This window comes from Ovis aries, chromosome 2 (genome assembly GCF_016772045.2).
Source record: "Ovis aries strain OAR_USU_Benz2616 breed Rambouillet chromosome 2, ARS-UI_Ramb_v3.0, whole genome shotgun sequence".
NCBI classification, from domain to species: Eukaryota; Metazoa; Chordata; class Mammalia; order Artiodactyla; family Bovidae; genus Ovis; species Ovis aries.
In genome coordinates, this window is record NC_056055.1 from 68,700,917 (window position 1) to 68,728,824 (window position 27,908).

Consider the following 27,908-nt stretch of genomic DNA (forward strand, 5'->3'; position numbering starts at 1 on the left):
TGTGGGTGAGGTATTGAGGAAGGAGTCAGGGAATGGAGAATGGATGGCATCCTTGAGGGGAGCTTCATTTTGTCCAATCTGAGCCCTGTGTCTCTGTCTGGAGTGGATCTTTTCTGTCTTGGGGGTGGGGGCAGAAGGATAGTGTGCCTTAGAGTTAGTTTGTAGAGCCTTATAGAAATGCAGGTGTCCAGCCCTACCTGGAGGCTCCCATCCAGGAGGTCTGGGGAAGGCCTTAAGGGTGTAACACCCCGCTTTGAGAATCAAAGCCTCTCCTCCCTCCCTTTCGTGGTCACTGTTAATGAATTCTTCTACTCCTTGGAGCCGTCCAGGGGCCCTCAGGGAATCAAGTCACTGGGAACTGAGGGAGGGCTCCTTGCAACCTAATCCTCCTGACCTTGAAACCATAAGCCTGGATCCCAGGTAGATGGCTTTGGCAAAGAGCAAGTATTTGTAAGGAATTTGCAACACCCAGAAAACCTCTCCCTGTGAGGACAATTTTTTTTATGGTGTAATGCTCCTCAGATGCTGTAAGTATTCCAAGGTTATTGCTAATCAGTGATTCATAGTTTTATGACGTGATTGACCCTGTCTAAATCACCATCAAAACAATGCCTTACTTAAATAACTATTCCAAATAATAACTCCCCATCCTTATTTGTTTCTTCAGTTGTTTGAATTTTACTTTGGAATAGGTAACCTATTCTAATAGTTCAATATTTTAAAAGTACATGAAAGCACAATGAAAATTCTCTCTACCATGCTTGACCTCCAGCTGTACAATTCCCCTCCTTGGCCATAGTCTATTTGTGTGTGTATCTCTCTGTGTGTATGTATGTATATATATTTGATTTTATTCATTTTTTCCCACAAATATTATTGAATGCCTTCAATGTTCCAGGCCCTTTTTAGACACTGGAGAAATACTAGTGAACAAAACAGGTGAAAATTATGTACAGTTCACAGCTCAATCCTATTTTGGGAAACAGCCATTTAAAAAATCAGTTTCTTGTTTATCCTTCCAGAAACAAGCTATGTATGTACAAACCAGTACAACCCTGCATTTTTCCTCAGAACCCAAGTATAACATAATTTTCACACTTTGATTTCTCACTGAACACTGTATTATGGAGAGTACTTCTATATGAATAGAGAATAACCTTGCGCTTTTTTTTATGCCTGCACTAAATCTCATCATATGGGTCTGTCACAATTCATTTAACCCCAGACTAACGAGGATCTAAGCTGCTGTTGATCTTTTATTATAAATGATGTTACAGTGAAGAACCTCATATAAACTTTCACACATGCGCAAATATATTTATTGTATGAATTCCTACTTTTCACCCTTTAAAGTGAAGTGAAAGTGTTAATCACTTAGTTTTGTGAGACTCTGCGACCCCATGGACTGTAGCCCACCCGGCTTCTCTGTCCATGGAATTCTCCAGGCAAGAATACTGGAGTGGTTTGACATTCCCTTCTCCACGGGATCTTCCCAGCCCAAGGATCGAACCCTGGTATATCACAGTGCAGGCAGATTCTTTGTTGTCTGAGCCACCAGGGAAGCCCTTCACCCTTTAAAGAAATGTCTAACCCCATTTTAGCTGTAAGACAGCCCCAAAACTGAATCCTTGATTTTTTCTAGACTTAGAAGGCAGTTGTTTGTGGAACACGAAGCTTATTATAAAGAAACACTTTCTTAAAGAGGTAGTGGTGATAGCCCAGGCAAAATCTAATCATTTGAATTAAGTGAATTCCTGGTGCCAAAATTATCCAGATAAATTAAATTCCCACACTTTTCTCTGGCAAATTGGTCTCAATAATAAGTCAGGAGCACAATCCGCACTTTTCTGATGCTTTGCTCTAAAATTCAGTCGTCTTTTGTAGAAGAATGAAAACACCCCCGGAAGGAACTGATTACCTAAGATTACCTAGCAACCATGTCAGGTTTTGCCACGGTCTCGTTGCAGTACAACATTTAGCCACTTGAGGGCAGAATTTACTTACTTTCTAGATTGAGACCCACCTAGATATCTTTTCCATTCCAAAGCAGATGGAGTCATGGTTTATTAAAGGAAAACAGGCATTTTGTTTTTTGCCCTTGAGGCGTAGGGCCAAGAAAGACTGGGAAAAGATTCCAGTGTCCCACGACATCACTGTTGGCACTTTTTGCAAAGAATTTTCTCTTACCCTGTCAGCTTCTTTCATCATAAGTCATACCTTAGAAATCTGGCACTTTGTTGAAAGATGTGCTGGATAGGAGGCTGCAGAAATATACCCTGTGGTATAGAGAGAGTCAAATCTCATTTGGGGGTTGTAGTTCATTATACATACTTATACATCCTCCCCTCCCTGCTTCAAATATAAAAATAAAAGAATGTGGGTCCATCATCAGTAATGAAATAGTGTTAAGGAGGTTGTGTTTATACTGATGTCATTGATTCCATAACTGTCTCCCTATCGTTTTATTATATAATGTATTTATTTATGGCTGTGTTTGGTCTTCATTGCTGCGCTGAGCAGGCTTTTCTCTGGTTGCAGCAAGTGGGGGCCACTCTCTAGTTGCAGTGCTTCTCATTGCGGTGGCTTCTCTCATCACAGAGCTCGGGCGCCAGGGCCAGGCTTCCGTGGTCGCAGCCCATAGACTCTAGAGTTCAGGCTCAGAGGTTGTGGCGCACGGACTTAACTGCCGCGAGACATGCGCAGTCTTCCTAGATCACGGATCGAACGTGTGTGTCCTGCCTTGGCAGGTGGATTTTTTTTAACCACTGAACCAGCAGGGAAGCCCCGTTAATCTATAGTTTATACTCATTCACTTTGAGTCCATCATGCTTTAGTGTTACTGCCTGTAAACAACTGTCCTAACAAAAAATCCTGCTCTGTCCATTCACGTAGCATGTATGTCATTTCTTTTTCCCCCAGTGATCCTTTACATAGATTTCAGCAGGAAGGTTCGTGAAGCATCCTGTTTTTACATAGGGTGGGAAGGTAAGGTTGGTAGGAGCAGAAGCAGCAGAGAAAGGGTGATAAAAGGACAATGAATCTGGGCCTGCTTTTGATGATGATGAGTTAGCCTAGATTAGAAGCATCTTCCTAAAATTCAAAAGGCCTTCTTTCTTTGATTTCCCTACTTCTGTTAGTTTTTTTAATTATTATTTTAAAATTAGCTCTTTGAAGTGGCTTGTCTTCTGATGAGCCATCCTTCAGGGAATTGTTCCATCTTATTTCTTTTGCCATTTAGGGGAGGGAGGAATCCTCTACTGTTCAGTTTTTAATTCTTTGTTCTCACTTTCCTGTTTACTTTATAGAGCCACTCTTCCCATGAAGTATTTGGCCATCTCTCACGTAATGTATGTCCTGTGGTTTTAAGGTCTCAGACAGTCTGCCCTTGGCCTGTCTCTGCAGAAGCCAGAATGCCCTGGGGTTTTGGGTGAGGGCAGTTCAGGCTGGTCCCACAGCACAAAGTAAAATAGAACAATGAGTAGGAAACAGCTGAGTTTTGACAGTGTAAGAAGGTAATTTTTTTAAAAACCAGGGCTTATCAATCACATGTCATGTACCTTTTATAATTAAAAAATGAATTTCATTTTTCCACTGGACTAAAATCCAGAAAGGTTATAAAGCTTTCAAAACTGTGCTATTCCAACTCGCCTCTTTAATGTTCTTCGTTTGACAGCCTTCAAAATGTAAACTAAGAACCATGTAAAATGTAAACTAAGAACCATGTGAAAATATAAATATTACAGTTTAGTGAAGATAAAAGTTGAGTGAAGTTGAGTTCCTCAACTTAATGGCTCATTTTAATTATTTTTAAGAGATTTCCATGCCTAGGCTAATAATTATATATTTAATAATAAGACCATCTCAAAGACCCTTTCTCATCTTTTCCTGGAAATACATTTTTTATTTTTATTTATTTATTTAACAACAAGATGCTTTTTAAAAATTAATTTTTATTGGAGTATAGTTGCTTTACACTGTTGTAAAGTTTCTACTGTATGCAAAATGAAAAGGCATATGTATATATATATATATATCCTCTCCCTTCTGGACTTTAGAACATCCTTTTCTAAATTGAAGCAGGAGTGACTTACAACATTAGATTAATTTCGGGCTCTGGGCACGAGAGTCCCAAGCGGGATACATCTTCTGTGGTATGCTCTCTAATGTCTTCTCCCAAAGTTTAGTTGAAATGAAACCAATACAATATTGTAAAGTAATTAGCCTCCAATTAAAATAAATATATTAAAAAAAAACAAACCGACTCTAGCATGAAACCCTTGTGTGTCCTAAGCCAGCAGCAGACAAAGCACTGCCTGTTTCTGTTTCTAAGTCAGGGAGAAGTGAAGTTCATAACAACAGCTGTTACTCAACCCTCCAAATGGTCTGGGAACAGGTACAGCTCCTTGTGGACTTGTCACCCTGGTATGAGCATGGGAGCGAGAACTCTTCCCCTCCTCTTTCCTCACCCTCTGTCATAGAGCAGGCTACCTCTCCTTTGAAAATCTTGCCACCTAAGCAGTACTTCTCACCCTATGAGTAAAGATGATGCAATCACCTAACCAGTATTTTTGAGTCCCTACTGCATGCCAGGCACAATTCTTGGTGCTGAGAGACAAAGAGGAGGAATGACTACCTCTCCTTGGAGGCAAACCCCAGCCTCCTAAAGACACCAGAATGGCTCACAGCTGAGTTGATCTATAGAAAGACACATGTGCAGCTTTGTCCTGCAGTCACCTGAGACCTTGCAAGTTCTCCCACCTCCAAAACCCAGACAAGCCTTCTCCCTCACTAAGTACCCAAAGCAGGGATATGTTTCTAGAAGTTACTGGGGGCATCTGAACAATTTATTTCTTAGTAGTCCTGCTGTTTCCTCCAATTCCAGTATTTTCTTCAACATGAACCAAGACATCTGCCAATATTAAAATCAGGCATTTTAAACAATAGTGTTGATTTATTCATTGGCTTTCTTTTTTTTAATGAGTAGGGAACTAATAAAGATTCTGCCTCAAACCAACAGAAAAAAATTCAGTTTCAGCAACAGCAAAACTTGAAAGTTTTCTTACATGTGTATGAATTTTTGTCAGTTGGCAGATTTGTTTTAGGAAACTATTTGCAAAGCCTGGAAAAAATGTGCTCCCTCTGCCTCTCAAAAGAACATGCAGGTTGGTTCATGTTAGCTCTCCACATGACAGTTCTGCCTCATGGCCTTTTTAAAAATGTAACCCAGATTTAGCATCAAAATGGTATCTTTAAACTTAAATTTTAAGTCTCTCACAAAGCCAAATATTGTTGAAATGTTTGTTTTGTTTGGGGGAATCTTTCATTAAAATTTTTATATTTCAAGGGAAAAGGAACGTATTTGTGGCACGTACCTTTAGCATTCTTCTTCACTTTTATTTGACCTGTCACAGCCTCTTTAAGAAACATACATTAATTCAGTGGACAGAATCAAAATGAGAGCTGAAGAAAAATTATTTATATATTTTTAAATGCTCAAGGTTCTATAGTTAGTAATTGGATGGGTTCCAGGGAGGCTACTTTGCTATTAAGACTATTTTCTCAAGGTAGTCATTGACATTATATCCCATCGAGAAGCAATAATAACCCTGAGACACACTTAAGAGACAGAAATGTTACAAGGTAAAGCATTTTAAAAGGAATCCCATGTTTAAATATCAGTGAATACCTGACATACTTTTTTAAAAATGTACATACTCATAGTAGTTACTTCTAGCTACTTAGCTGAAACTTTGCAGCATAAAACAACAGACAGTTGTTATCTCATAGCCTCTGTGTTTTATCCAGATGTGTTTTAGCTGAGTGCCTCTGACTCAGGGCTCTCAGAAGGCCATGGTCAAGATGTTAGTCAAGGTTGGGATCACCCCAGGGGTCAGCAAGGGGAGAATTCACTTCTGAGCTCACTCATGAAATTGTTGACAGTGTCCACTAAAAAAAACGGTACACAACTTGAGAGTTGTGAGTTAAGTTCTATTCAGGGCAAAATGAGGACTGCAGCCAGGGAGGCAGAACCTCAGGTAGCTCTGAGAGCCTGCTCCAAAGTGGCGGCTCAGTTCAGTCAGTCGCTCAGTCATGTCGACTCTTTGCGACCCCATGAATCGCAGCACGCCAGGCCTCCCTGTCCATCACCATCTCCCGGAGTTCACTCAGACTCACATCCATCGAGTCCATGATGCCATCCAGCCATCTCATCCTCGGTCGTCCCCTTCTCCTCCTGCCCCCAATCCCTCCCAGCATCAGAGTCTTTTCCAGTGAGCCAACTCTTCACATGAGGTGGCCAAAGTACTGGAGCTTCAGCTTTAGCATCATTCCTTCCAAAGAAATCCCAGGGCTGATCTCCTTCAGAATGGACTGGTTGGATCTCCTTGCAGTCCAAGGGACCCTCGAGTCTTCTCCAACACCACAGTTCAAACGCATCAATTCTTCGGCACTCAGCTTTCTTCACAGTCCAACTCTCACATCCATGCATGACCACAGGAAAAACCATAGCCGTGACTAGATGGACCTTAGTCGGCAAAGTAATGTCTCTGCTTTTGAATATGCTATCTAGGTTGGTCATAACTTTTCTTCCAAGGAGTAAGCATCTGTTAATTTTATGGCTGCAGTCACCATCTAAAAGCGGCAGTTGGGGAAGTCAATGGATAAGATTTCGGTGAAGGGGGAGTGAATACCATTAAGCATTCATTTTACAAAAAGTTTGTTGCTAGGGTCTAATGTCACCATGAAGGGATTTAGTGCTTTTCTAGATATGAGAAGATGCAAGGATTGGGATCATAAAATCTGTTCCCAGAACATCTGTCTGAAGACCTGTCCCACCAGATTGCCTGGAGCACAGAGTGCCTTACTCCACCCTGAACTCCCTCAGCGGGTGTTGAAGGTCAGCAGCTTCAGGAGCGCAGGGCTTAGCCTCCGCAGAGGTAGATGGCGAATGCCCTTGTTGTTCAGTCGTTGGCAACCATCTTGGCAAGTGCCAGTTTGTAGTTGACAACAGTATTCAGTTCCTCTTGGTTTGTTAAGCTAAGGGCCTTAAGTCCTCACTAGCTGTTGGCAAGAGATCCCCTAGAATCCCTTGTTATATTGGTTTCTCAGTAGAGCAGCTCACAACATTGATGGCTTCAGAATAAGCAAGAGAGAGTAAGAATATATAACTAGAGTCTTTTTGTACTATAATCTCGCTTAGATTAGTAGATTAGAAAAGTTTCTAGTTAGAAATGAGTCACTTAGGTCCAGTCCACTCTCAAGGAGAGGGAACTTTGGAGGGAAAGAGCAGCAGGAGTCCGGCATCATCCAGAGCTGCTTTAGAAGCTGCTACCAGAGTTCCTCTTCCAACAACACGAGAAAAGACTCTACACATGTGTAAGAAACGCCGCGGGAAGAAAGAGCCACCTCTATGGACCGTTGGTGAAGGCCTTTATTGGGCAGTCGCTCTCGGGCAGAACTCCCGGGGGTGGGTGAGCAAGGAGACAAAGGGAGTCTGCGAGGTAGGAGGGGTGAGGAAAGGCTTTATAGCTAGGGCCGGGTTCCCATATAAGGAAGACAGCGCGGGTTTCAGCGGTATCTAAGGGCTCCGTGTCGGCTTCCTGATTGGATGGCTTGGTTGTCGGCCCGCCTCCTGGGCTTGTCTGCTGCTCTCTGCCGGGACATGTCCGGACATGTCCGAACTTGCCCTTACCTTTCAACATGGACATCACCAGATGGTCAACACCGAAATCACATTGATTATATTCTTTGCAGCCAAAGATGGAGAAGCTCTATATAGTCAGGAAAAACGAGACCACGAGCTGACTGTGGCTCAGATCATGAACTCCTTATTGACAAATTCAGACTTAAATTGAAGAAAGTATGGAAAACCACTAGACCATTAAGGTATGACCTAAATAAAATCCCTTATGATTATACAGTGGAAGTGAGAAACAAATTTAAGGGCCTAGATCTGATAGACAGAGTGCCTGATGAACTATGGATGGAGGTTCGTGACATTGTACAGGAGACAGGGATCAAGACCATCCCCATGGAAAAGAAATGCAAAAAAGCAAAATGGCTGTCTGGGGAGGCCTTACAAATAGCTGTGAGAAGAAGACAAGTGAAAAGCAAAGGAGAAAAGGAAAGATATAAGCATCTGAATACAGAGTTCCAAAGAATAGCAAGGAGAGATAAGAAAGCCTTCTTCAGCGATCAATACAAAGATAGAGGAAAAGAACAGAATGGGAAACACTAGAGATCTCTTCAAGAAAATTAGAGATACCAAGGAACATTTCATGCAAAGATGGGTTCGATAAAGGACAGAAATGGTATGGACCTAACAGAAGCAGAGGATATAAAGAAGAGGTGGCAAGAATACACAGAAGAACTGTACAAAAAAGATCTTCATGACCCAGATAATCATGGTGGTGTGATCACTCATCTAGAGCCAGACATCCTGGAATGTGAAGTCAAGTGAGCCTTAGAAAGCATCACTATGAACAAAGCTAGTGGAGGTGATGGCATTCCAGTGGAGCCAATTCAAATCCTGACAGATGATGCTGTGAAAGTGCTGCACTCAATATGCCAGCAAATTTGGAAAACTTAGCAGTGGCCACAGGACTGGAAAAGGTCCGTTTTCATTCCAATCCCAAAGAAAGACAATGCCAAAGAACGCTCAAACTACTGCACAATTGCACTCATCTCACACGCTAGTAAAGTAATGCTCAAAATTCTCCAAGCCAGGCTTCAGCAATATGTGAACCATGAACTTCCTGATGTTCAAGCTGGTTTTAGAAAAGGCAGAGGAACTAGAGATCAAATTGCCAACATCCACTGGATCATGGAAAAAGCAAGAGAGTTCCAGAAAAACATCTATTTCTGCTTTCTTGACTATGTCAAAGCCTTTGACTGTGTGGATCACAATAAACTGTGGAAAATTCTGAAAGAGATGGGAATACCAGACCGCCTGACCTGCCTCTTGAGAAATCTATATGCAGGTCAGGAAGCAACAGTTAGAACTGGACATGGAACAACAGACTGGTTCCAAATAGGAAAAGGAGTACGTCAAGGCTGTATATTGTCACCCTGCTTATTTAACTTGTATCAGAGTACATCATGAGAAACGCTGGACTGGAAGAAGCACAAGGTGGAATCAAGATTGCCGGGAGAAATATCAATAACCTCAGATATGCAGATGACACCACCTTTATGGCAGAAAGTGAAGAGGAACTAAAAGCCTCTTGATGAAAGTGAAAGAGGAGAGTGAAAAAGTTGGCTTAAAGCTCAACATTCAGAAAACGAAGATCATGGCATCTGGTCTCATCACTTCATGGGAAATAGATGGGGAAACAGTGTCAGACTTTATTTTTGGGTGCTCCAAAATCACTGCAGATGGTGATTGCAGCCCTGAAATTAAAAGATGCTTACTCCTTGGAAGAAAAGTTATGACCAACCTAGATAGCATATTCAAAAGCAGAGACATTACTTTGCCAACAAAGGTCCATCTAGTCAAGGCTATGGTTTTTCCTGTGGTCATGTATGGATGTGAGAGTTGGACTGTGAAGAAGGCTGAGCACCAAAGAATGGATGCTTTTGAACTGTGGTGTTGGAGAAGACTCTTGAGAGTCCCTTGGACTGCAAGGAGATCCAACCAGTCCATTCTGAAGGAGATCAGCCCTGGGATTTCTTTGGAAGGAATGATGCTAAAGCTGAAACTCCAGTACTTTGGCCACCTCATGCGAAGAGTTGGCTCACTGGAAAAGACTCTGATGCTGGGAGGGATTGGGGGCAGGAGGAGAAGGGGACGACCGAGGATGAGATGGCTGGATGGCATCACCGACTCGATGGACGTGAGTCTGAGTGAACTCTGGGAGTTGGTGATGGACAGGGCGGCCTGGCGTGCTGCGATTCATGGGGTCGCAAAGAGTCGGACATGACTGAGCAACTGAACTGAACTGCACTGAACCAGAGTTCTTAACCAAGCTACCAAAAGTTGTATGAATTTGTGTTGTATGAAGTTGTATGAAGCACTCCAGTTGTGTGAATTTGAAGGAGTGTGGGGAGGTGGGAAGGTGGGTGAGGAAAAGTGGTTTCCTTCCCCCAATGCTAAGGACCAGGCTCTCTGTGGAGAGTGTTCCCGTCAGCCTGGTATATTTCTAGGACATATGCAGTACATTCTCCCTATAGAAAATTAACTGCTTCTTCACATATCCTCTAAGGTGAGAGGAGTCCCCATCCCCAGCCCTCACTAACACACCCTCGAAAGAAATAAGCCTATTATATGGGATGACGTGTTTTGTTTTTTGTTTTTTTTTTTCACCCAGGTTAAAGCAAATGTCCCAAGTTGTCTTAGATTCAGAGCAGTGGGGAAACAACCCTAAGCTGTATATATTGGGTTAGCCAAATATTTCGTTCTGGTTGTTCCGTAAGATGTTATGGAAAGAACCCAAATTTTTTGGCCAACCCAATTTTAAGGAATGGGGTCATTTATCCTATTTCCCATCATGTAGCACCTTACCTATCCCACACCCCCTTACACCCCACCACCAACTCACCTCTGAAGCATCTATTTCTATGTATGTATTTATCAGTTCAGTTCAGTTATCTACCCCGCACCCCCTTACACCCCACCACCGACTCACCTCCGAAGCATCTATTTATATGTATGTCTATGTGTGTATATATATATATGTATATGTATAATTTATATAAATTTTCTGCTGCTGCTGTTGCTAAGTCGCTTCAGTCGTGTCCGACTCTGTGCAACCCCATGGACTGCAGCCCACCAGACTCCAATTTTCTGAGTGAAATGCAAAATATAGCTGTGGAAGGGAGAGTTTTTCAAGATATCTGAAATATATATTGCTAAAGTAGTTCCAATCTCTGCTTGTGTAGAATTAATGTAATATATTACATTACATTAATTTAAATAAATAATGTAATGTATTTTCTTTTCATCCAAAAAGAAACCAACTTAAAACAGTGTCCTACTAAACCAACTGAAGCTTGACCTATTTAACAAATTTCTGAGCCCTCCCTAAGTGAGACTTACAAAGAATATACAAATAACTTAGACCTTAAAACCACATCATGGGTTCTGTGGTGTTAGCTGGGAATTGGAAGAGCTGCAGTTATCCAGTGAACATTTTGACTATACTGTCAGTGTCAAGTTTAAAGAGGTTATAGAACAAATTTTGGAATAAAAAAATCTGGATTTGAGAACTTGCCCAGCTTCCCGTTACTTTGTCACTCTCCTTCACACCCAAAGCAACTGAGGATCTTCCTCAAAGCAGTGTCTCACGGTTAATAATTACCCCGCAATCCTTTTGTGTGTGTGTGTGTGACATATGGATTTATAGTTCCCCAACCAGGGATCAAACTCATGCCCTCTGCATCAGAAGCAAGGAGCCTTAACCGGACCACCAGGGAAGTCTCCTGTCATCCTTCTTATTTCCTTTCTCCACTCACACCACAGTCCATAAATCTAACCTTTTTGTAGGAAGAGTAGGAACTGAGTAAACTAATTCATACTAAAGTGGGAGTGAATGATATATAAACCACTTAATATGTTCAATCTGCTAAGCAGAGTTTCCAAAAAAGTATTTAGTAACGTGGATATCTTAACTGGTAAAATTTCAGCTAAGCAAAGTATCTTTAAAAAAACGTTTCAAACAAAGTTGGAGAGAGATTTATTTTGTTCTTGAAGCAGTCAGTTTTCCCCATCATGTTTCAAATGCTTGGGTATTTGTGATTCTTTTTATTGGGAACCTCATCTAGATAAAACCTAAGACCATAAATATCCCAACTTTCCCTTTAGGTCTTTTGTGATTGAAAACTAACTGAACTTTTCCTCAACAAGTAAGTGGGTTTTATGGAGAGCTCAGATGCTTTTAACTCTTTCTAAAAGGTAGCATTTTCTTTGTCCCAGCTTGAGATCCTGCTTTATTTTATAAGAACACTGCCTTACCAAGCTCTCACTAAAGAGCAACTTTTAATCTATCTCATAAAAGAAAGGATGGGGAAAAAAAAGAAGGGATGGGGATTGATGTAATAGAAAAGGTAGTCTGAAATACAGGAGCTGTGAACATTTAGTTAGTTCAAGTTCAAAGACGGATTCTTTGTAGTTGTAATAGGTATTCTATACAAAGACCTCAGATTTGATGTTCAAATTGTAGTCCATCAATGAGAAAGTGTCGACAGTTCCTCCCCCCATCCCCGTAAGTCTTTAAAAGTGGTGTAATGACAAGTCCTAGAGTTTCCTCTTGTTTTCTGTTTCTCTGTCTCTCATTCGATTTCTGTTTTTGAGTGTACTAATTTAACATGACGAGTGTGGAGAGAGCATGTTGGATCGTTGTAGTGTTCTAAACAATATGGTAACATTTTGTCTCTGGCTTAACTGCATTTGCTCGTTGTGGAGGTGAGGGGTAGAGGTCCCCAGTGTTCAGAATACAATACCAGCATTTATACAAGACATTGCAGCCTAGCCCACGGAGCACAGAGGTGACTGAGGCACAAGCTGCTGTTGTGACTCATTCCCGGAGTCCCCTTCCATTCATGTGCTGAGGCAGGCAGCCTTGTGTGGACTCTGGCTGGTATCCTACAAAAATTTGTGCATTCCATTTCTCTTGCTCTGATTTCTGAAGATGGAATGTTCCCTTCACCCTACACATGAGGGGTTTTCTTCTCCTTTCCATTTTTCACTGATTGCTTTGTGAGTTTGTGCTTTCATCTAAACTATAGAGTATTAGAAATAGGAATAAACATAAATTAATGGCCTGAGGCCATGGACATAGACCATGACATAGCAAGTATTTTATTTTTATGCATGTATTTATAAACATTCTCATGCTAAAGAAAAGTATGTGAGGCAGATTACGGAGATTATATAACAAGGTATAAAATTTCTGGGTGAAAGGAAAATTTGGAGACTATACCAGGTGCTAAACTCTGAGATTTCTAACTTCATTTGCACTCAATGTATTTAAAACACCAAAACCTCTATCAAATACCTTAAGGGACAGTACTCACTCTCATCCTTAAGTTATTTTAAACTTAAAAAAAAAACTCTTATAATTTTCTTGGGGAAGCATCCTTTAATGCCTGTAAACAATTTAATAAAAGACCACCTTATGATAAAGTTCTGGTGAGCCTCATTGTTGACCAAAGAAACTGTTTACTGTTGTTCTTAGAAGAAGCAGTGGTTATGGGCTCTGGATCTAGTATGAGCTTCAGGGCGCCTGGAATTGAATTGCGCTGTGCCTTTTGCCAGCTGTGTCACTTTGTCCCGGTTATACAGCCTCTCTGGGCCTCAGTTTTATCATCTGCCTGCTGCTGCTACCGCTGCTAAGTTGCTTCAGTCGTGCGACCCCAGTCGGACTCATCTGTGCGACCCCATAGATGGCAGCCCACCAGGCTCCCCTGTCCCTGGAATTTTCCGGACAAGAACACTGGAGTGGGTTGCCATTTCCTTCTCCAGTGCATAAAAGTGAAAAGTGAAAGTGAAGTCACTCAGTCGTGTCCGACTCCTAGCGACCCCATGGACTGCAGCCTACCAGGCTTCTCCGTCCATGGAATTTTCCAGGCAGGATCATCTGCCTAATGAGGCTAAATAGCAGTACTGTCATTGGTACTGTTAGCTAGTTAGAATGGTGCCTGCACATAGTAAGAAATACATGTTGTTAGCTACTTTTGCTATTACATGTAAAATACATTTTTCTGGCAGTGAAATGTGAATGATATACAAAACCATCTCTCCGGCTTCTCACTTTGCATAGATAGCTCAAAGTAGTATATCTAGATTTGCTTTTTCTTTGGAATGCTTGAATAAAAGACATCAGATAACTATAAGATATTACTTAGATTAGTAGGCATTTGAATTTCATTCTGCTCAATTCAAAGTCTGTTGCTTAAAAGAAGTAAGAGCCACTAGCCTTTTTCTGTAGGTTTTGAATGAGGGCATCTTATTCATATAATTGGTTTGCTCCATTTCCACTTCAGCAAATAGTTTATCAATTCTTTGGCTCTGTCTTTGCAAAAATGGTTAGAGAGGGAGACTTTTAAAACACCAGGGAAAGAAAAAGAAATTACTTTGAGATTGCCAAAGAAGTTAGGTTGAAAGTGTTTATTTAGAAACCTGGAGAGCTTTTTATATCAAAAGCTGTTTCAGCAGTGTTGCATTAGGAGAGGTAGGTGCCAATTTACTATCCCATCTACTTCAATCCAGTGCATATTGCTAACAGCCTGCTATTAAACCAACACTTGTGTCTCTAGCTATAAGAAAACTAATAAAACAGAAAAACCAATTTATCTGATACTTTATTCATCGTTTCTCCCATTTCAACAGCCATGTTCCTTTTAAGACTTCTCAAAGCACCCGTGCTGCTGTTGTTTTTCAGTGACTAAGTCGTGTCTGGCTCTCTGTGACCCCACGGAGTTCAGCATGCCTGACTTCTCTGTCCTCCGCTATCTCCTGGAGTTTGCTCAAGTTCATGTTCCTTGAGTTGGTGATGCTATCTAACCATCTCATCCTCTGCCACCCCGTCTCCTTCTACCTTCAGTCTTTCCCAGCATCAGGGTCTTTTCCAATGAGTCGGCTGCTCACATCAGGCGGCCAGAATAATTTAGCTTCAGCTTTAGCAGCAGTCCTTCCAATGGATATTCAGGGTTGGTTTCTGTTAGGATTGACTGGTTTGATCTCCTCGCAGTCCAAGGGACTCTCAAGAGCCTTCTCCAGCACCACAGTTTAAAAGTATCAATTCTTTAGCACTCAACCTTCTTTATGGTCCAATTCTCACATCCATACATGACTACTGGAATAATCATAACTTTGACTATACAGACCTTTATTGGCAATTAAAACATATTAAGATGTATCCATTTCCATATTAATTATATATACCCAATGTGTGATTTTATAACAACCTGCAAAAATGGGGGGGGGATTTTTTTGCTTATTGTTAAACTCAGTAGAATTACTGTCAACTGATAAAATGTTGCATTTGGTAAGCATTTAATTTTAATTTAAAATTCATTAATTTTTGTTTTGAGGTTTTACTTTTTATATTTTGGAGTTAATCATTTTTGAGGGTCTCAGACATTTTTTTAGAATTCTGAGATGTTCATAGATCTTAGGCCCTGTGTCTGTCATCCTGCCCACAACCGAGGCCCAGCCCAGGGTGAGAAATCATCAAACGCTTGAAAACTCAGAAGAAAATGGATTTTAGTGACTCAGTGAAACTGAAGGAGTGCCCCTACAGAAGGAACATTTTGCCATTTTCTGAGAGATTGTGAGGGAGAGAAAAGGATGCGAGAGGGTGTATCAGAAAGATACAGAAAGAGAGAAAGTGAGGGACACTGAAAGAGAGTCAGAGACACACACATGGATTAAAGACAGGGAGAGAGGAGAGAGGGAAGGAGAGAGACAGAGAAAGTGAGCACCGCCAAGAGATACATGAGAGACTTCAATTGGAAGATGGAGAGAGAGAGACCCAGAGAAACTGATCCATTCGTTAAGTAACACGTTTTAAGATCTCACTGCCCTGCAGAGTGTTTAAGGTTGCCCTGTACAGTCTACTCAGCTGTTTTACATTTATAGTCTTGATAGGAAAAAAATCTTCATTTGTATCATATATTGCAATTTTCTAAGTTCTTGAGTATCATTGCATTTGAGACTTAACTCCAGCCTTTTTGTGTAATAAAAAGGTGAGGAAATTGACTTGTCAACCTTCTATCTGTAGAACATTTGGTAGTTGTGTTTTTGTTTGTTTTTTTTTGAGATGACTTTATTTATTTGTTTTGGCTGTGCTGGGTCTTTGTTGCTGCATGGGTTCTTCCCCAGTTGCAGTGAGTGGGGGCTGTTCTCTAGTTGTGGCGTGCAGGCTTTTCACATGGTGGCTTCTCTTGTGTGGAGCACAGGCTCTAGGGCACCCAGGCTTCAGTAGTTGTGGCATGTGGGCTCAGCAGTTGCAGCTCCTGGGCTCCAGAGCACAGCCCAGTAGTTGTGGCACACGGACTTCGTTGCTCTTCGGCATGTGGGATCTTCCCAGGTCAGGGATCAAACCTGGTATCTCCTGCATTGGCAGATGAATTCTTTACGACAGAGCCACCAAGGCAGCTCCATTTTGTAGTTTTTTTAAAAGGATATTCTCACTCAGAATCTTACCTAATGAGGGTCACTAATCATATAAGCTTACCTGCCCTGGTGTAAAAGCAGCTTAGGTTATATCATTATTCATTGTCTGTCAATGGACATTTAGGTTCCTTCCATGTCTTGTTGCAAATAGGGCTGCAATGAACATTGGGGTGCATGGTACCTTTTTGAATTATGGTTTTCTCTATATATTTGCCCAGGAGTGGGATTGCAGGATCATCTGGTAGCTCTATTTTTGGTTTTTTAAGAAACTTCTATACTGTTCTCCCTAGTGGCTGTACCGATATACATTCCCACCAACAGTGTAGAAGGGTTCCTTTTGCTCCATACCTTCTCCAGCATTTGATTTGTATACTTTCTGATGATGACCATTCTGACCGGTGTGAGGTGGGGCCTCATTGTAGTTTTGATTTATGTTTCCCTAATAATTAGCAATGTGTAGCATCTTTTCATGTGCCTATTGGCGATCTGTATGTCTTTTTTGAAGAAATGTCTATTTCGATCTTCTGCCCATTTTTTATTAGTTTTTTTTTTTTACATTGAGTTATAGGAGCTGTATGTATATTTTGGAGATAATTCCCTTGTCAGCTGAATCATTTGTAAATATTTTCTTCCATTCTATAGTTTGTTTTTCTGTTTTATAGGGCAGCTTTTCTCTTTGTTTCCTTGCACTGGATGAGGGATAGGCTAAATGGAAGAGAAACCAAACTGATGTTTTTGGCATTGTGGCTTTCAGAGATTTCAAGGTCCCTTGAGTTAACCTGTTTTCAGCAAAAGAAATAGAGGATGATCCCCAAACCATAAAGAGCAGAGAGAGTTTGGTCAACAATTGGATCTAATAATGACCAGATTCCACAAGTTAACTTCTGACTTCCTGGAGCTGCTCAGTGCCAACAGTTTAAAAATAAGTTGAGGGGCTGTTGCTGAATCAATGGAAAGAATTTGGAGTTACTAAAATAGTTTATAATCAAGAGAAGCCATATGAAGTGGCTTTGGAAAGAAAATTGTTGATGAATACCAAACATCCTATTCTGTGTTGTGATGCACCTGACTGAAGAGAAGCATTTTTGCCCACATTTGGGAAAAGATGAGATTATACTAAATGCCTACACTTACCTTAGGCCTGTAATTACTAAAGAAACTTCTGGGTAAGGGATTCCTAGCAAGGGATCCCTAGTTCAGTTATAGTTGACATTCTCAAAAATCATTAGATAATGTAATTCTCGGTCTTCCCTGGTGGCTCAGACCATAAAAATCTGCCTGCAGTGTGGGAGACCTGGGTTTGGTCCCTGGGTTGGGAACATCCCCTGGAGAAGGGAATGGCTACCCACTGTGGTATTCTTGCCTGGAGAATACCATAGACAAAGGAGCCGGGCAAGCTACAGTCCATGGGGTTGCAAAGAGTCAGACACAACTGAGTGACTGACACACACACACACACACACTTATAATTTACCATATATAAAATGTATGAGGCTGTTTATCAGTTTATTGATAATTATTCTTATCTGGTTGAGGCTTTGTGGATTACTGACCCTGTAGGTAGATCTTTCCTTCCAAAAGAAAACACTATTATTTTGTTACATTCATTTCTTAGAAATCATGCAGATTTAACAAAACATATCACTTAGTATTCTTGCCAGTAAGAATTATGATGATCCTTGGGAAATGCATCTTCTTAAAAAAATTATTAGGCAAAATCACTTAACCTCTCTGGGTTAGTCAGTCTCTGGTCCACAGAAAAGGAATGTGGACTAAATTCCCTGGATGTTTCTTTCCTGCTCTGTATTCTGCAGAACGTGCATACAGGGCAGAACGCTGAGTGCCCGTGGTAATGATGTTTGAACATAGGGGCCAGCAACCCCTTTGGAAGCCGCGTGCAAAACTATCGACTGGTGTTGGGAGATGTGTAGGACAGGTAGGTGGTGCCCTGGCTTGGGATGTAGGAAACCAGTGTGCTGACAGCTGACTTGCTTATCCAGGCTTGCTGGGCTACTACCATTGTGATTTACACAGACCCTTTCATCTCTCTACTTCAAAGCATTTTTATGAACTCTGGCTCATTATTTCTTCTAGCACAGCATAAAGAAAGGTTGATTGGTATTTTTTCAATTAATTTAAAGATGAAGAAACTGAGCTATATAGAATTAAAAGGGATTCTTCCAGAAGTACCCTGAATTGCAGAGAGGCAAGGTATAGAAAGTGTTCATTCTAACTTTGGAATTGAAAAAAAAAAGGAAATAATCTTAGTGCTTATTTTTTGAGACTGTGTAAATAATGGCACACTCATAATGCGGGATAATATACATTCACTACAATCATGTTTATTTTTATTTTATTTTTTTTTTACAATCATGTTTATTGAAACTATTTAATGACTTCCCTGGCAGTCTAGTGGTGAAGACTCTGCCTTCCAGTGCAGCCGTGAGGTTCGATCCCTGATTGGAGAACTAAGATCCCACATGCCACGTGGTATGGCCAAAAAACAAATGTTTAGTGACACCAGAAAATGGTCATAACTGAACAATGTTAAATGACAATAAACATTTTTTAAAAGTTTTGTGCATAAAAATGTTTGATAAAAATATGTAACATATAGAGGGAAGAAGACTAGAGGGACATATGCTAGCCTCGGCAGTAATCTTGTGTTGGGATATCAAATGGGGGCTGTTTCATTCTTGCTACTTTTCTGTACTTTGCAAGTATTTGAGATTGAAGAGAATGGGTACATGTGTTATTTTCATAATCATTATTCATAATCAGTCATTTTTGTGAGCATATGTATGTATGATCATCGTATAATTATAAGAGAGAGAGAATATGTGAATGGAGTGGCCCAATTAAGTAGGATAGGAGAAAGACCTCTTTGAGGATCTGACCTGTGAGCTAAAACCCCAGAGATGAGAAGGAATGAGTCAGTTAGAGAACAGGAGACGCCTTTCTAGGCAGAGAAAACTTGCAGGTATAGGAGCCGCCAAGTTGAGAATGAGTTTAAAATATTCTAGGCCTTGAAGAAGGCCAGTGTGGGAAAGTGATGCCTGGTAACATTGGAGAAATTGCCAAGGGCCAGATCTTGTAGGCCCATGAGAAGACGTTTAGGAATCCTTGTAGGCTCCTGACATCATCCGTTTTACACTTTGGAAAGACCCTTCTAACCAACATATAAGGAGTCCAGTGAATGGGGCAAATCTAGAAGAGAAAGCAGTGCAGAAAGCACTGTGGGAATCCAGGTGAGAAATGAGGATGATGTGGAGTGGAGGGTGTAGGTTGGGGTGTGTGTCTCACTTTAGCTCTGTGGAAGTAATACTCATCACCTCGCTATCACTAAGTTCTTGTTCATTAACATTCCCTATGGTCCTAGGAAGTGGGTGCAATTACTAACCCCACTGAGGTTAGCTTAGGAAAGGCTCTGGAAAGGCTAAGCAGCTTTCCCAAGTCTGACTTCAGAGCCCTTAACCACTCCGCACATGGCCACTCAGTAAACATTGGCTCTGCTGGTGGGTGTGGTGGCCGTGGAGATGACCGAGAGCAAGCAGAGAGGAGTGTATAAGCCACATGGACACCTGCATTGCCAACCGTGAGCTGCCTTCTGCCATCATTACTAATCTGTGACCTTTCCTGATGGCCTCTGAAGTTCAGCTCCATCTGCCTGCATCGCAGGTGGGGTCCCTCAGCGTGACCGAGCAAGATTGGCAAGGCGTCACTGAGACAGCCATTGCAGAGTCAGTGCCGAACTGGACCCTGCCCACTTGGAGGCTGATTCATGGAGTGAACTGCCACTTTACCTCTCAGGGCCTCAGTTCCTCCTCTGCGTGTCCACCAGACGGAGGTTCACTAGCTTAGTCACTGAGACTTATCTGGGGTTGTGGTTATTAGTGTTGTCACTGTTGATACTGTTGTAGCAAGAAAGATCCATGGGGTAAATTCATGGATTTAGGTAAATATTGGTCCAAAAAGACTATTTGCTTGCATTCATGCGCACACACAATGCACACCCACAAGGGGGAGGTTATCACAATGAAGAGGATAGAACTGAAGAATAATGTCGTCTAGTCTTTTTCTTTTGTTTTTTCAGTCCTTGACTACCTCTGACATCATAAATCAAGCATTAAAAATTTTCTTCTGCCTAATTCTTGAGTATTGACTTTATACTTTTCCAATGAAACCCTTTACATGTGAGTATGGACCCACTAGATGCACTGATTATATCTATTAAAGATACGAAATTTGCCAGGCATAGTTCTATAGATTTGTAATGCAAAATTCACATGTATAGGTCAGTGGTTCTCAAGTGAGGGTGACTTTGCCACTTCTGGGGACATGTGGCAATGTCTGGAGACATTTTTACTTGTCACAGCTGAGTAGAGGGGAGATACTACTACCATCTAGTGGGTAGAGGCCAGGGATGCTGCTAAACATCCCACAATATGCAGGAAAGTCCCCACAACAGGTAACTATCCAGTCCAAAATGTCAGTAGTGGTGAGGCTGAGAAACTCTGGTATGGATTAATATGCAAACCCTTGTAAAGTATCATGAGAACCTTTTTCACAGAGGGAAAAAATCTGGTCATCTGGTCCTCCTTCTTGATCACTGTTTTCTTGATAATCTAGTTCACACAAAGGTTGTTTCATCATCCAAAGCCTTTGGGGCCAGAATATGTCCTTTTGGGGAGAATGTGTAATTAGGATTTAGAATCATGGACCAAGAGTGAGGAAGACAGGACACTTTCCCAGAGAATATGACACGGTCAAATCAGCCTTGGGTGTACTGTTGACACTCAGCTGTTAGTGAGATCCAGAGAATTAAGGCAAGCTTGCCTCTGAGAGATGTCATGGATAGTCTGAAAAGGCCATTCTTATCATTTTATTTAATGGGAGCCTTATCTGACGAGAATAGAGCTTGGATAAGGTTAACAGAGTGACTCTGGAGCCAGAGTGCCTGACTTCAGCTCTTGATTGCCGTTTCCTAACTATATCATTTTTTTTTCATTTGTGTTGTGGGGGTGATGCCATGAAAATAGTATCTATCTATAGGATAATTCTGAAAATTAAAGAAACTACCCAGCTTAGGATAAATATTCAGTTCAGTTCAATTCAGTTGCTCAGTCGTGTCCGACTCTTTGAGACCCCATGAATCACAGCACACCAGGCATCCCTGTCCATCACCAACTCCTGGAGTTCACTCAAACTTTTGTCCATCGAGTCGGTGATGCCATCCAGCCATCTCATCCTCGGTCGTCCCCTTCTCTCCTGCCCCCAATCCCTCCCAGCATCAGAGTCTTTTCCAGTGAGTCAACTCTTCTCATGAGGTGGCCAAAGTATTGCAGTTTCAACTTTAGCATCAGTCCTTCCAATGAACACCCAGGACTGATCTCATTTAGGATGGACTGGTTGGATCTCCTTGCAGTCCAAGGGACTCTCAAGAGTCTTCTCCAACACCATAGTTCAAAAGCATCAATTCTTTGGCGCTCAGCTTTCTTCACAGTCCAACTCTCACATCCATACATGACCACTGGAAAAACCATAGCCTTGACTAGATGGAACTTTGTTGGCAAAGTAGTGTCTCTGCTTTTGAATATACTATCTAGGTTGGTCATAACTTTTCTTCCAAGGAGTAAGCGACTTTTAATTTCATGGCTGCAGTCACCATCTGCAGTGATTTTGGAGCCCCCAAAAATAAAGTCTGCCACTTTTCCACTGTTTCCCCATCTATTTCCCATGAAGTGATGGGACCAGATGCCATGATCTTCGTTTTCTGAATGTTGATCTTTAAGCCAACTTTTTCACTCTTCTCTTTCACTTTCATCAAGAGGCTTTTTAGTTCTTCTTCACTTTCTGCCATAAGGGTGGTGTCATCTGCATATCTGAGGTTATTGATATTTCTCCCGGCAATCTTGATTCCAGCTTGTGCTTCTTCCAGCCCAGCGTTTCTCATGATGTACTCTGATATAAGTTAAATAAGCAGGGTGACAATATACAGCCTTGACGTACTCCTTTTCCTCTTTGGAACCAGTCTGTGATAAATATTAATGATACTTATAAATATTAGTATCACTGTTGTTTCTTAAAGTCAGGAATATGATTAATTGAATATATATACATTCATTCTTTGATTCAACAAATAACTTTTTTAGCACCTATTATGTCAGGCGCCAGTGTAGTGCTGGGAATACATCAGTGAATCAAAAACATCAGATAAAAATCTCTGCCCTCATGGAGCTTACTTTTTAGTGGATTATAGTAGTAGTAATGCAAATAGAAAGAAAAAATATACAGTTATAGTCAGCCTAGTATTTGTCCTATAGTTGTTGAATGGATAGGTATATTATTCATAGTGTTGCATTATGTTACATAGCTAATTGGGCTTAGATGAACTGTCATCTCATATAAGAAAAGAAAGTTAAACCAGTGTAATATGTCATGACAATAAAAAAAGTTGAAGCTATGGGGACTTCCCTGGTGGTCCAGTGGTTAAGACGCTGCTTTTCCACTTGAACCAGGGGGCACAGGTTCAATCCCTGGTCTGGAAACTAAGATCCTGCATGTAGCATGGTGCAGCCCAATTAAGATTTTTTTTTAGAAAAGGGCTACATGGGATTAGAAAGGAGAAATGAAATTAGGCCATAGTCTGTGGCCATGATTTCTTTTTAAAATGAGCAGAACCTTTTTGTTTTCGTATCTTTGTGTCAGATATAGTTACCTCTGGGCAGATTTCCACATTCCAGGACTTTCTCAGCTGCAGCAGACTCTTCTCTCTGTGTAGCAAAACAGACAACAGTGTTGGTTATTATCAGATCACTGCAATTGAAGAGGAAGAAGCAACAATAATGCATTTATTCTCCAAAAGTAATTCACTTCTGAGAGGAAAATCTCCTTCAGAACAGCCACCTTATGAGTGCAGACTTCAGCATCCCCTGAACAACTTGGTTAAAATAGACTCTAGATCTTGCTGATTGGTTCCTCATCTTTTCTTTTCCAGAAACCTTCTCTATGTCTACCCACAGAGTCTGAACTTTACTAACAAACTAGCGTCTGCCCGGAACATCACAATCAAAATCCAGTTTATGTGTGGAGAAGATGCCAGCAGTGCTATGCCAGTAAGGAGGGGAATAAACATTTGCCTCTAAGCAGGGTGGGCTGAACTTCTTGTCAGTTCACACTGACAAAATCCACGGCTGATCAGTCTACAGTGTGTGTTGATTCAGGCCAGCACCACTGAGCATGTGCAGAGCCCTTTGTGGCTGGTCCATTATTGGTCCCAGGATGCTGATAGGGAATCCGGGTCAGCCTAAGTCGAAACTTATTCCGCAGTGAGCTGTGACATTCGGAAATGCGTATCATTTTAGAGGACTGAAAAATATCATGAATTTGTTCAGCCATCCTTATAGCATGAGAAGTAGAGAGACAGGCCCAGGGTGTCAGCCGTGTTTGCTGTACTTTCAGTTGAATGCTGTGGTACACATCTACTCAAGCCCCAGTCCACATCTAGAGATTTTTTTAAAAAGTGATGCCTAGTAACAATAAACATACACCATCTCAACACCTTCTAGGAATGGATCTTCATCCTGAGGTAAAAGATAAATCAAATAATAATGTGTAATACAGTGTCCCCTAAGGAGCCCCAAACCCCAGAATTTGTGTTTTTTTAACCAGCTGTCTATAAATGAGATGGTGGTTAGCTATTACTGTTTTAAGTCAAAGAATTCTATTGAAGACATTTTTTCCAAAGCTCCCGTTCTTCAAATATTCACTTTTGATAAAACCATCTTTTAATTAATTAATTTTAATGGCCAAATTGTTTTAAATTGAAGTATAATTGATTTACAGTGTTGTACCCGTGTCTGCAGTGGATCTTCCCTGCTGGCTCAGACAGTAAAGCGTCTGCCTACAATGCGGGAAACCTGGGTTCAATCCCTGGGTTGGGAAGATCCCCTGGAGAAGGAAATGGCAACCCACTCCAGTATTCTTACCTGGAAAATCCCATGGATGGAAGAACCTGGTTAGGCTACAGTCCATGGGGTTGCAAAGAGTCGGACACGACTGAGCGACTTCACTCACTCACTCGCTCACCAATGTCTGCAATATATACAGTAAAGTGATTCAGTAAACCATATTTTAATGTCCCACCTACCTTCCCAACACAACGTATCTTCTTGCAATGGTTGTGGGGAAGAAACCCTAGGAGGAAGACTCCCCTAGTTCTCACTGCTCTCAGCCCTGGCAAGTCCATCAGGGCTGCCAGATACAAGTCTGCAGATCCTGATGGTAGCCCAGGTGCCCAGCCAGGGACAGGTAGGGGCCAGACTCCAGCCTGTTCACTACTTATCAAGCTCTGGGGCCTGGCATGGGCATTATTGCATCTAGAAAGGAAGGCTCTTCGAAAAGTGAGTCCACTTGTGAAGTCATGGGCCTTTTGGGCTAACGTGTGTCCGAAGAGGAGTCTTTCTAAATAGCATAAATATGTGGCCAGTGAAGATCCTAATGACCAAAGCAACCAGAGAAAAGAGGCTGGAAAAGGGATCTCACTGAGGATGCAACCCTTTGACATTGCCCTGCAGTGCAGACCTCTAGGTGGAGAGGCAAATGGAGAGAGCACTGACTTTCTAGTCTCACAAGCCTGTGGCCCTCGGTCAGTGATGTAGCCCCCTGGGGTCTCAGTTTATTTTTGTAGCCAGTTTTTCTGCATCAGTTGGGTCACGTGTAGAACTCAGCGCTCCTAATTTATAAAAATACAGCTCTACGAGACCAGAGCATCCTAGTGGGATGATTGTTGATTTGATTTACTCAAATATCACAGTTAATTTGACCCTTTCTATACTGGCAAACAGGTCATCTTTGGAAAATCCAATGGCCCTGAATTTCTGCAGGAAGTGTACACAGCCGTTACATACCATAACAAGTAAGTGTATTTCCTAGTTCTAAACGTATGCCAAGCTTGTTTCATTATCCCCTTGATTTTCTGAATCTTTAGGTGATTCCTCCTACCAGGGAGGAGGAATTTAAAATTCAGGGACTAAGGGACAGAGATAGCCCATGCCAGTTCCCTGATGCTATGTTGCAGACGGACAGTTTTTGCCAGTAACTGTGATCAGGAGAATGTGTCTTCAAGAACCTAATACTGTTTTGACTTTTCTGGAATCTTCTACCCTAGTGTGATACCGAGAGATTTTATGCTGTTACATAGAGAAAAAAGTGTCCTGCTTAGCTTTGAGATACTGGAGGGGCCAGAAGCAAAATCCAGTCCTCCTTGCTCTGTCTCCTTGTTTTCTATACACCACTCCACACCTATGCCACTACCTACTTTGAGATTTAAGTTGACCAAAGGAGAAATGGAACACTCATTTTTATGTGGGTAAATTGAGTCACAGAATATCTAAACTGTTATTCACATTTTCAGGATCAGACGGACTTGGATTTGCCCCCAGCCTGGTAACCTTGGCCCATTTAAGTACTTTTCTGAACCTACCCTCTTGGACTGAGACGAGGGTTAAATGAGTAATGTACATGAAGCTATTAGTAAACTCCTGGACTTCATAATTCAGTAAAATCAGGTCCCCTTTCCTTCCTGCATCCTTCATTTGTTTTCCCCAAATTTTTGTTGAGTGCCAGTCGAGTGTCATACCCTGTTCTTGAGGTAGAAATGAAAAGGAGGTCAGAGCAGGACTCATCCCTTGTCCAAATTAAGTTGTTGGATTTTTCTATTGTGTGTAGGGATTTTCTTTTTTTCCTGACAAAGCTTTTAGTTTGTGAGCAGCCTTATGTAAGTGAAGTGTATTCAGTGACATAAGCTTGATCTCAAGGACTTTCAGCTAGAAGCAGGCTGATGTAAAATGAAGCGTGAAACACCAGGCAGGCAAATCCTGAGGGGCAGAGGGTCCATGGTGTTACAATTATAGTCAGAGAAGCCGTCATTCTTGCTAAAAGTTATTCGTGTATAATGTGCTTTTGAAACAGGTCTCCTGACTTCTATGAAGAAGTGAAAATTAAGCTTCCTGCTAAGCTTACAGTAAATCACCACCTCCTGTTCACCTTCTATCATATCAGCTGTCAGCAGAAGCAAGGAAACTCAGTAGAAAGTCTCCTGGGATATTCAGTGAGTTGTTTTCAACTTGCAGATTCACACTGCTGTTGCTGGTGCATCCAGGGTACCTACAGAGATAAGCAGCTACATTCTCTTCACTTGCTTTTTTCCTGTCAGAAGTAGCAGAGTGGAGATGACTTGACTTGGCAAATGACAATTTCAGGAATGAAAGGTAGTGGGTGATCAATACTGAAAGAATACTCATTTATAAAAAAGCATAGCAATGTGCATTGTTTCCAAAGTGTGTGTGTGTGTGTGTGTGTGTGTGTATGCTTCACATATAAAAATAATTTTTTCCTCCAAGGAAAGAGTTATCTCTTTAAAATATATAAAAGGTAAACTGAACCTTGATGTTTAGACACACACAAACATTGGCTATAAAGAAAAAAATGCTACTAGTTTGGCTCTGAAAGCAGTGAATCATTGATAATACCATCTCAGGAGTTCTCAAGGAATTTAAAATGCAAAGAACTTGAGAGAAATTACGCCCAAAAGAGCCCTGGTCAATATCTAATCATCATTTAGTTGCATTTGATTATTGTGAGCTAGATAAATTGCCAGAATTATATGCTGTAATAAATACCATTTTATTCTTTACATCATCTGTTTCAGTGGCTGCCAATTCTCTTAAATGAACGTCTTCAAACTGGATCCTACTGTCTCCCAGTTGCCTTGGAAAAGCTGCCACCCAACTACTCTATGCATTCTGCAGAGGTAACCAGCAAGCTGGCCATCAGCTGTTTCCTGTCCATCCATGGTCTTGGACCACCTTTCCAGACCCACTTCCCACTTCTTTATACATGACCAAGGATGCCCAGTGCGTTTTGGGCAGCTGTCATCTGTCAGCACAGGAGGTTTTCAGAGGGCACATTGTTCTGATCAGATGGGAGAAATAACTGACTTTACAACCTCATTCATTAAGATTATTACCAATTCAGAATGTTTGATAAATTCAAGGCAGCATTGTACCTTGTATTATCTATAACAGAGGGATTTTCAGAATAGTGTATTTTAAAAGGGAAGCAAATACAGCCCACTTTGCTAGCAGTTGCTCTCAGCTCCCTTCCTTATAAAAGGTTCCCATGCCAGATTCTATCAGTTTCTCCTCCGGGTCAGTTGTCAGAGTCCTCAGGTGGGTATTGGGGCTCTCATTCCTCTAAAGATGTCAGTGTCAACAGTCTTTCCCTCCGGTTTCCTGTGCCGCCCTTCTGCCCACACACTCTGCCGCAGTCCACTCATTTGTAGGAGCCCAGCGACTGCTCCATTCTGCCTGCACCAGCGTCGGCTCTCGTGCTTCTCAGTCTGGTTGCCGTGGGTTTACATCAATAAGAATTATTTTGAAGCAAATACCAGATATCATTTCCTTTCATGTATAAATATTTCAGTATTTTACCTTAAAAGATAAGGGATTTTTTTTTTAACCATCACAGTACCATTGTCATACCTTAAAAATTAACAGTATTTCATTAATATCCTCAAATATCCAGTCAGTGATCAAATTTCCAATTGTCTCATTAATGTCATTTTTTTAACAGTTGTTTGTTTGTTTATGTATCAGGATCCAAATAAACTCCATACATTGCTATTGGTCAACATATATGTCTTTTAAGACTCTTAATCTGTAGGTTCCTCTTCATCCCTTTTGTTTTCCCTGCATATTTCAAGTTGAAGAATTTCCCAGGAATTTGGATTTTGTTC

At 41.3% G+C, this 27,908-nt stretch overlaps 1 protein-coding gene across 10 annotated transcripts in view; it reads left to right on the top strand.

Annotated features, from left to right (window-relative positions):
* Nucleotides 1-27,908, top strand: part of DOCK8 (dedicator of cytokinesis 8) — a 266,032-nt gene that overhangs the window by 157,966 nt on the left and 80,158 nt on the right. For all 10 annotated transcript variants that reach the window (XM_060410909.1, XM_060410910.1, XM_042243384.2 and 7 more), the window contains 4 exons: nt 23,109-23,226; nt 24,958-25,028; nt 26,084-26,222; nt 26,823-26,924. In XM_060410909.1, the coding sequence (XP_060266892.1) occupies nt 23,109-23,226; nt 24,958-25,028; nt 26,084-26,222; nt 26,823-26,924 (430 nt within the window). The remainder of the gene's footprint in view (nt 1-23,108; nt 23,227-24,957; nt 25,029-26,083; nt 26,223-26,822; nt 26,925-27,908) is intronic.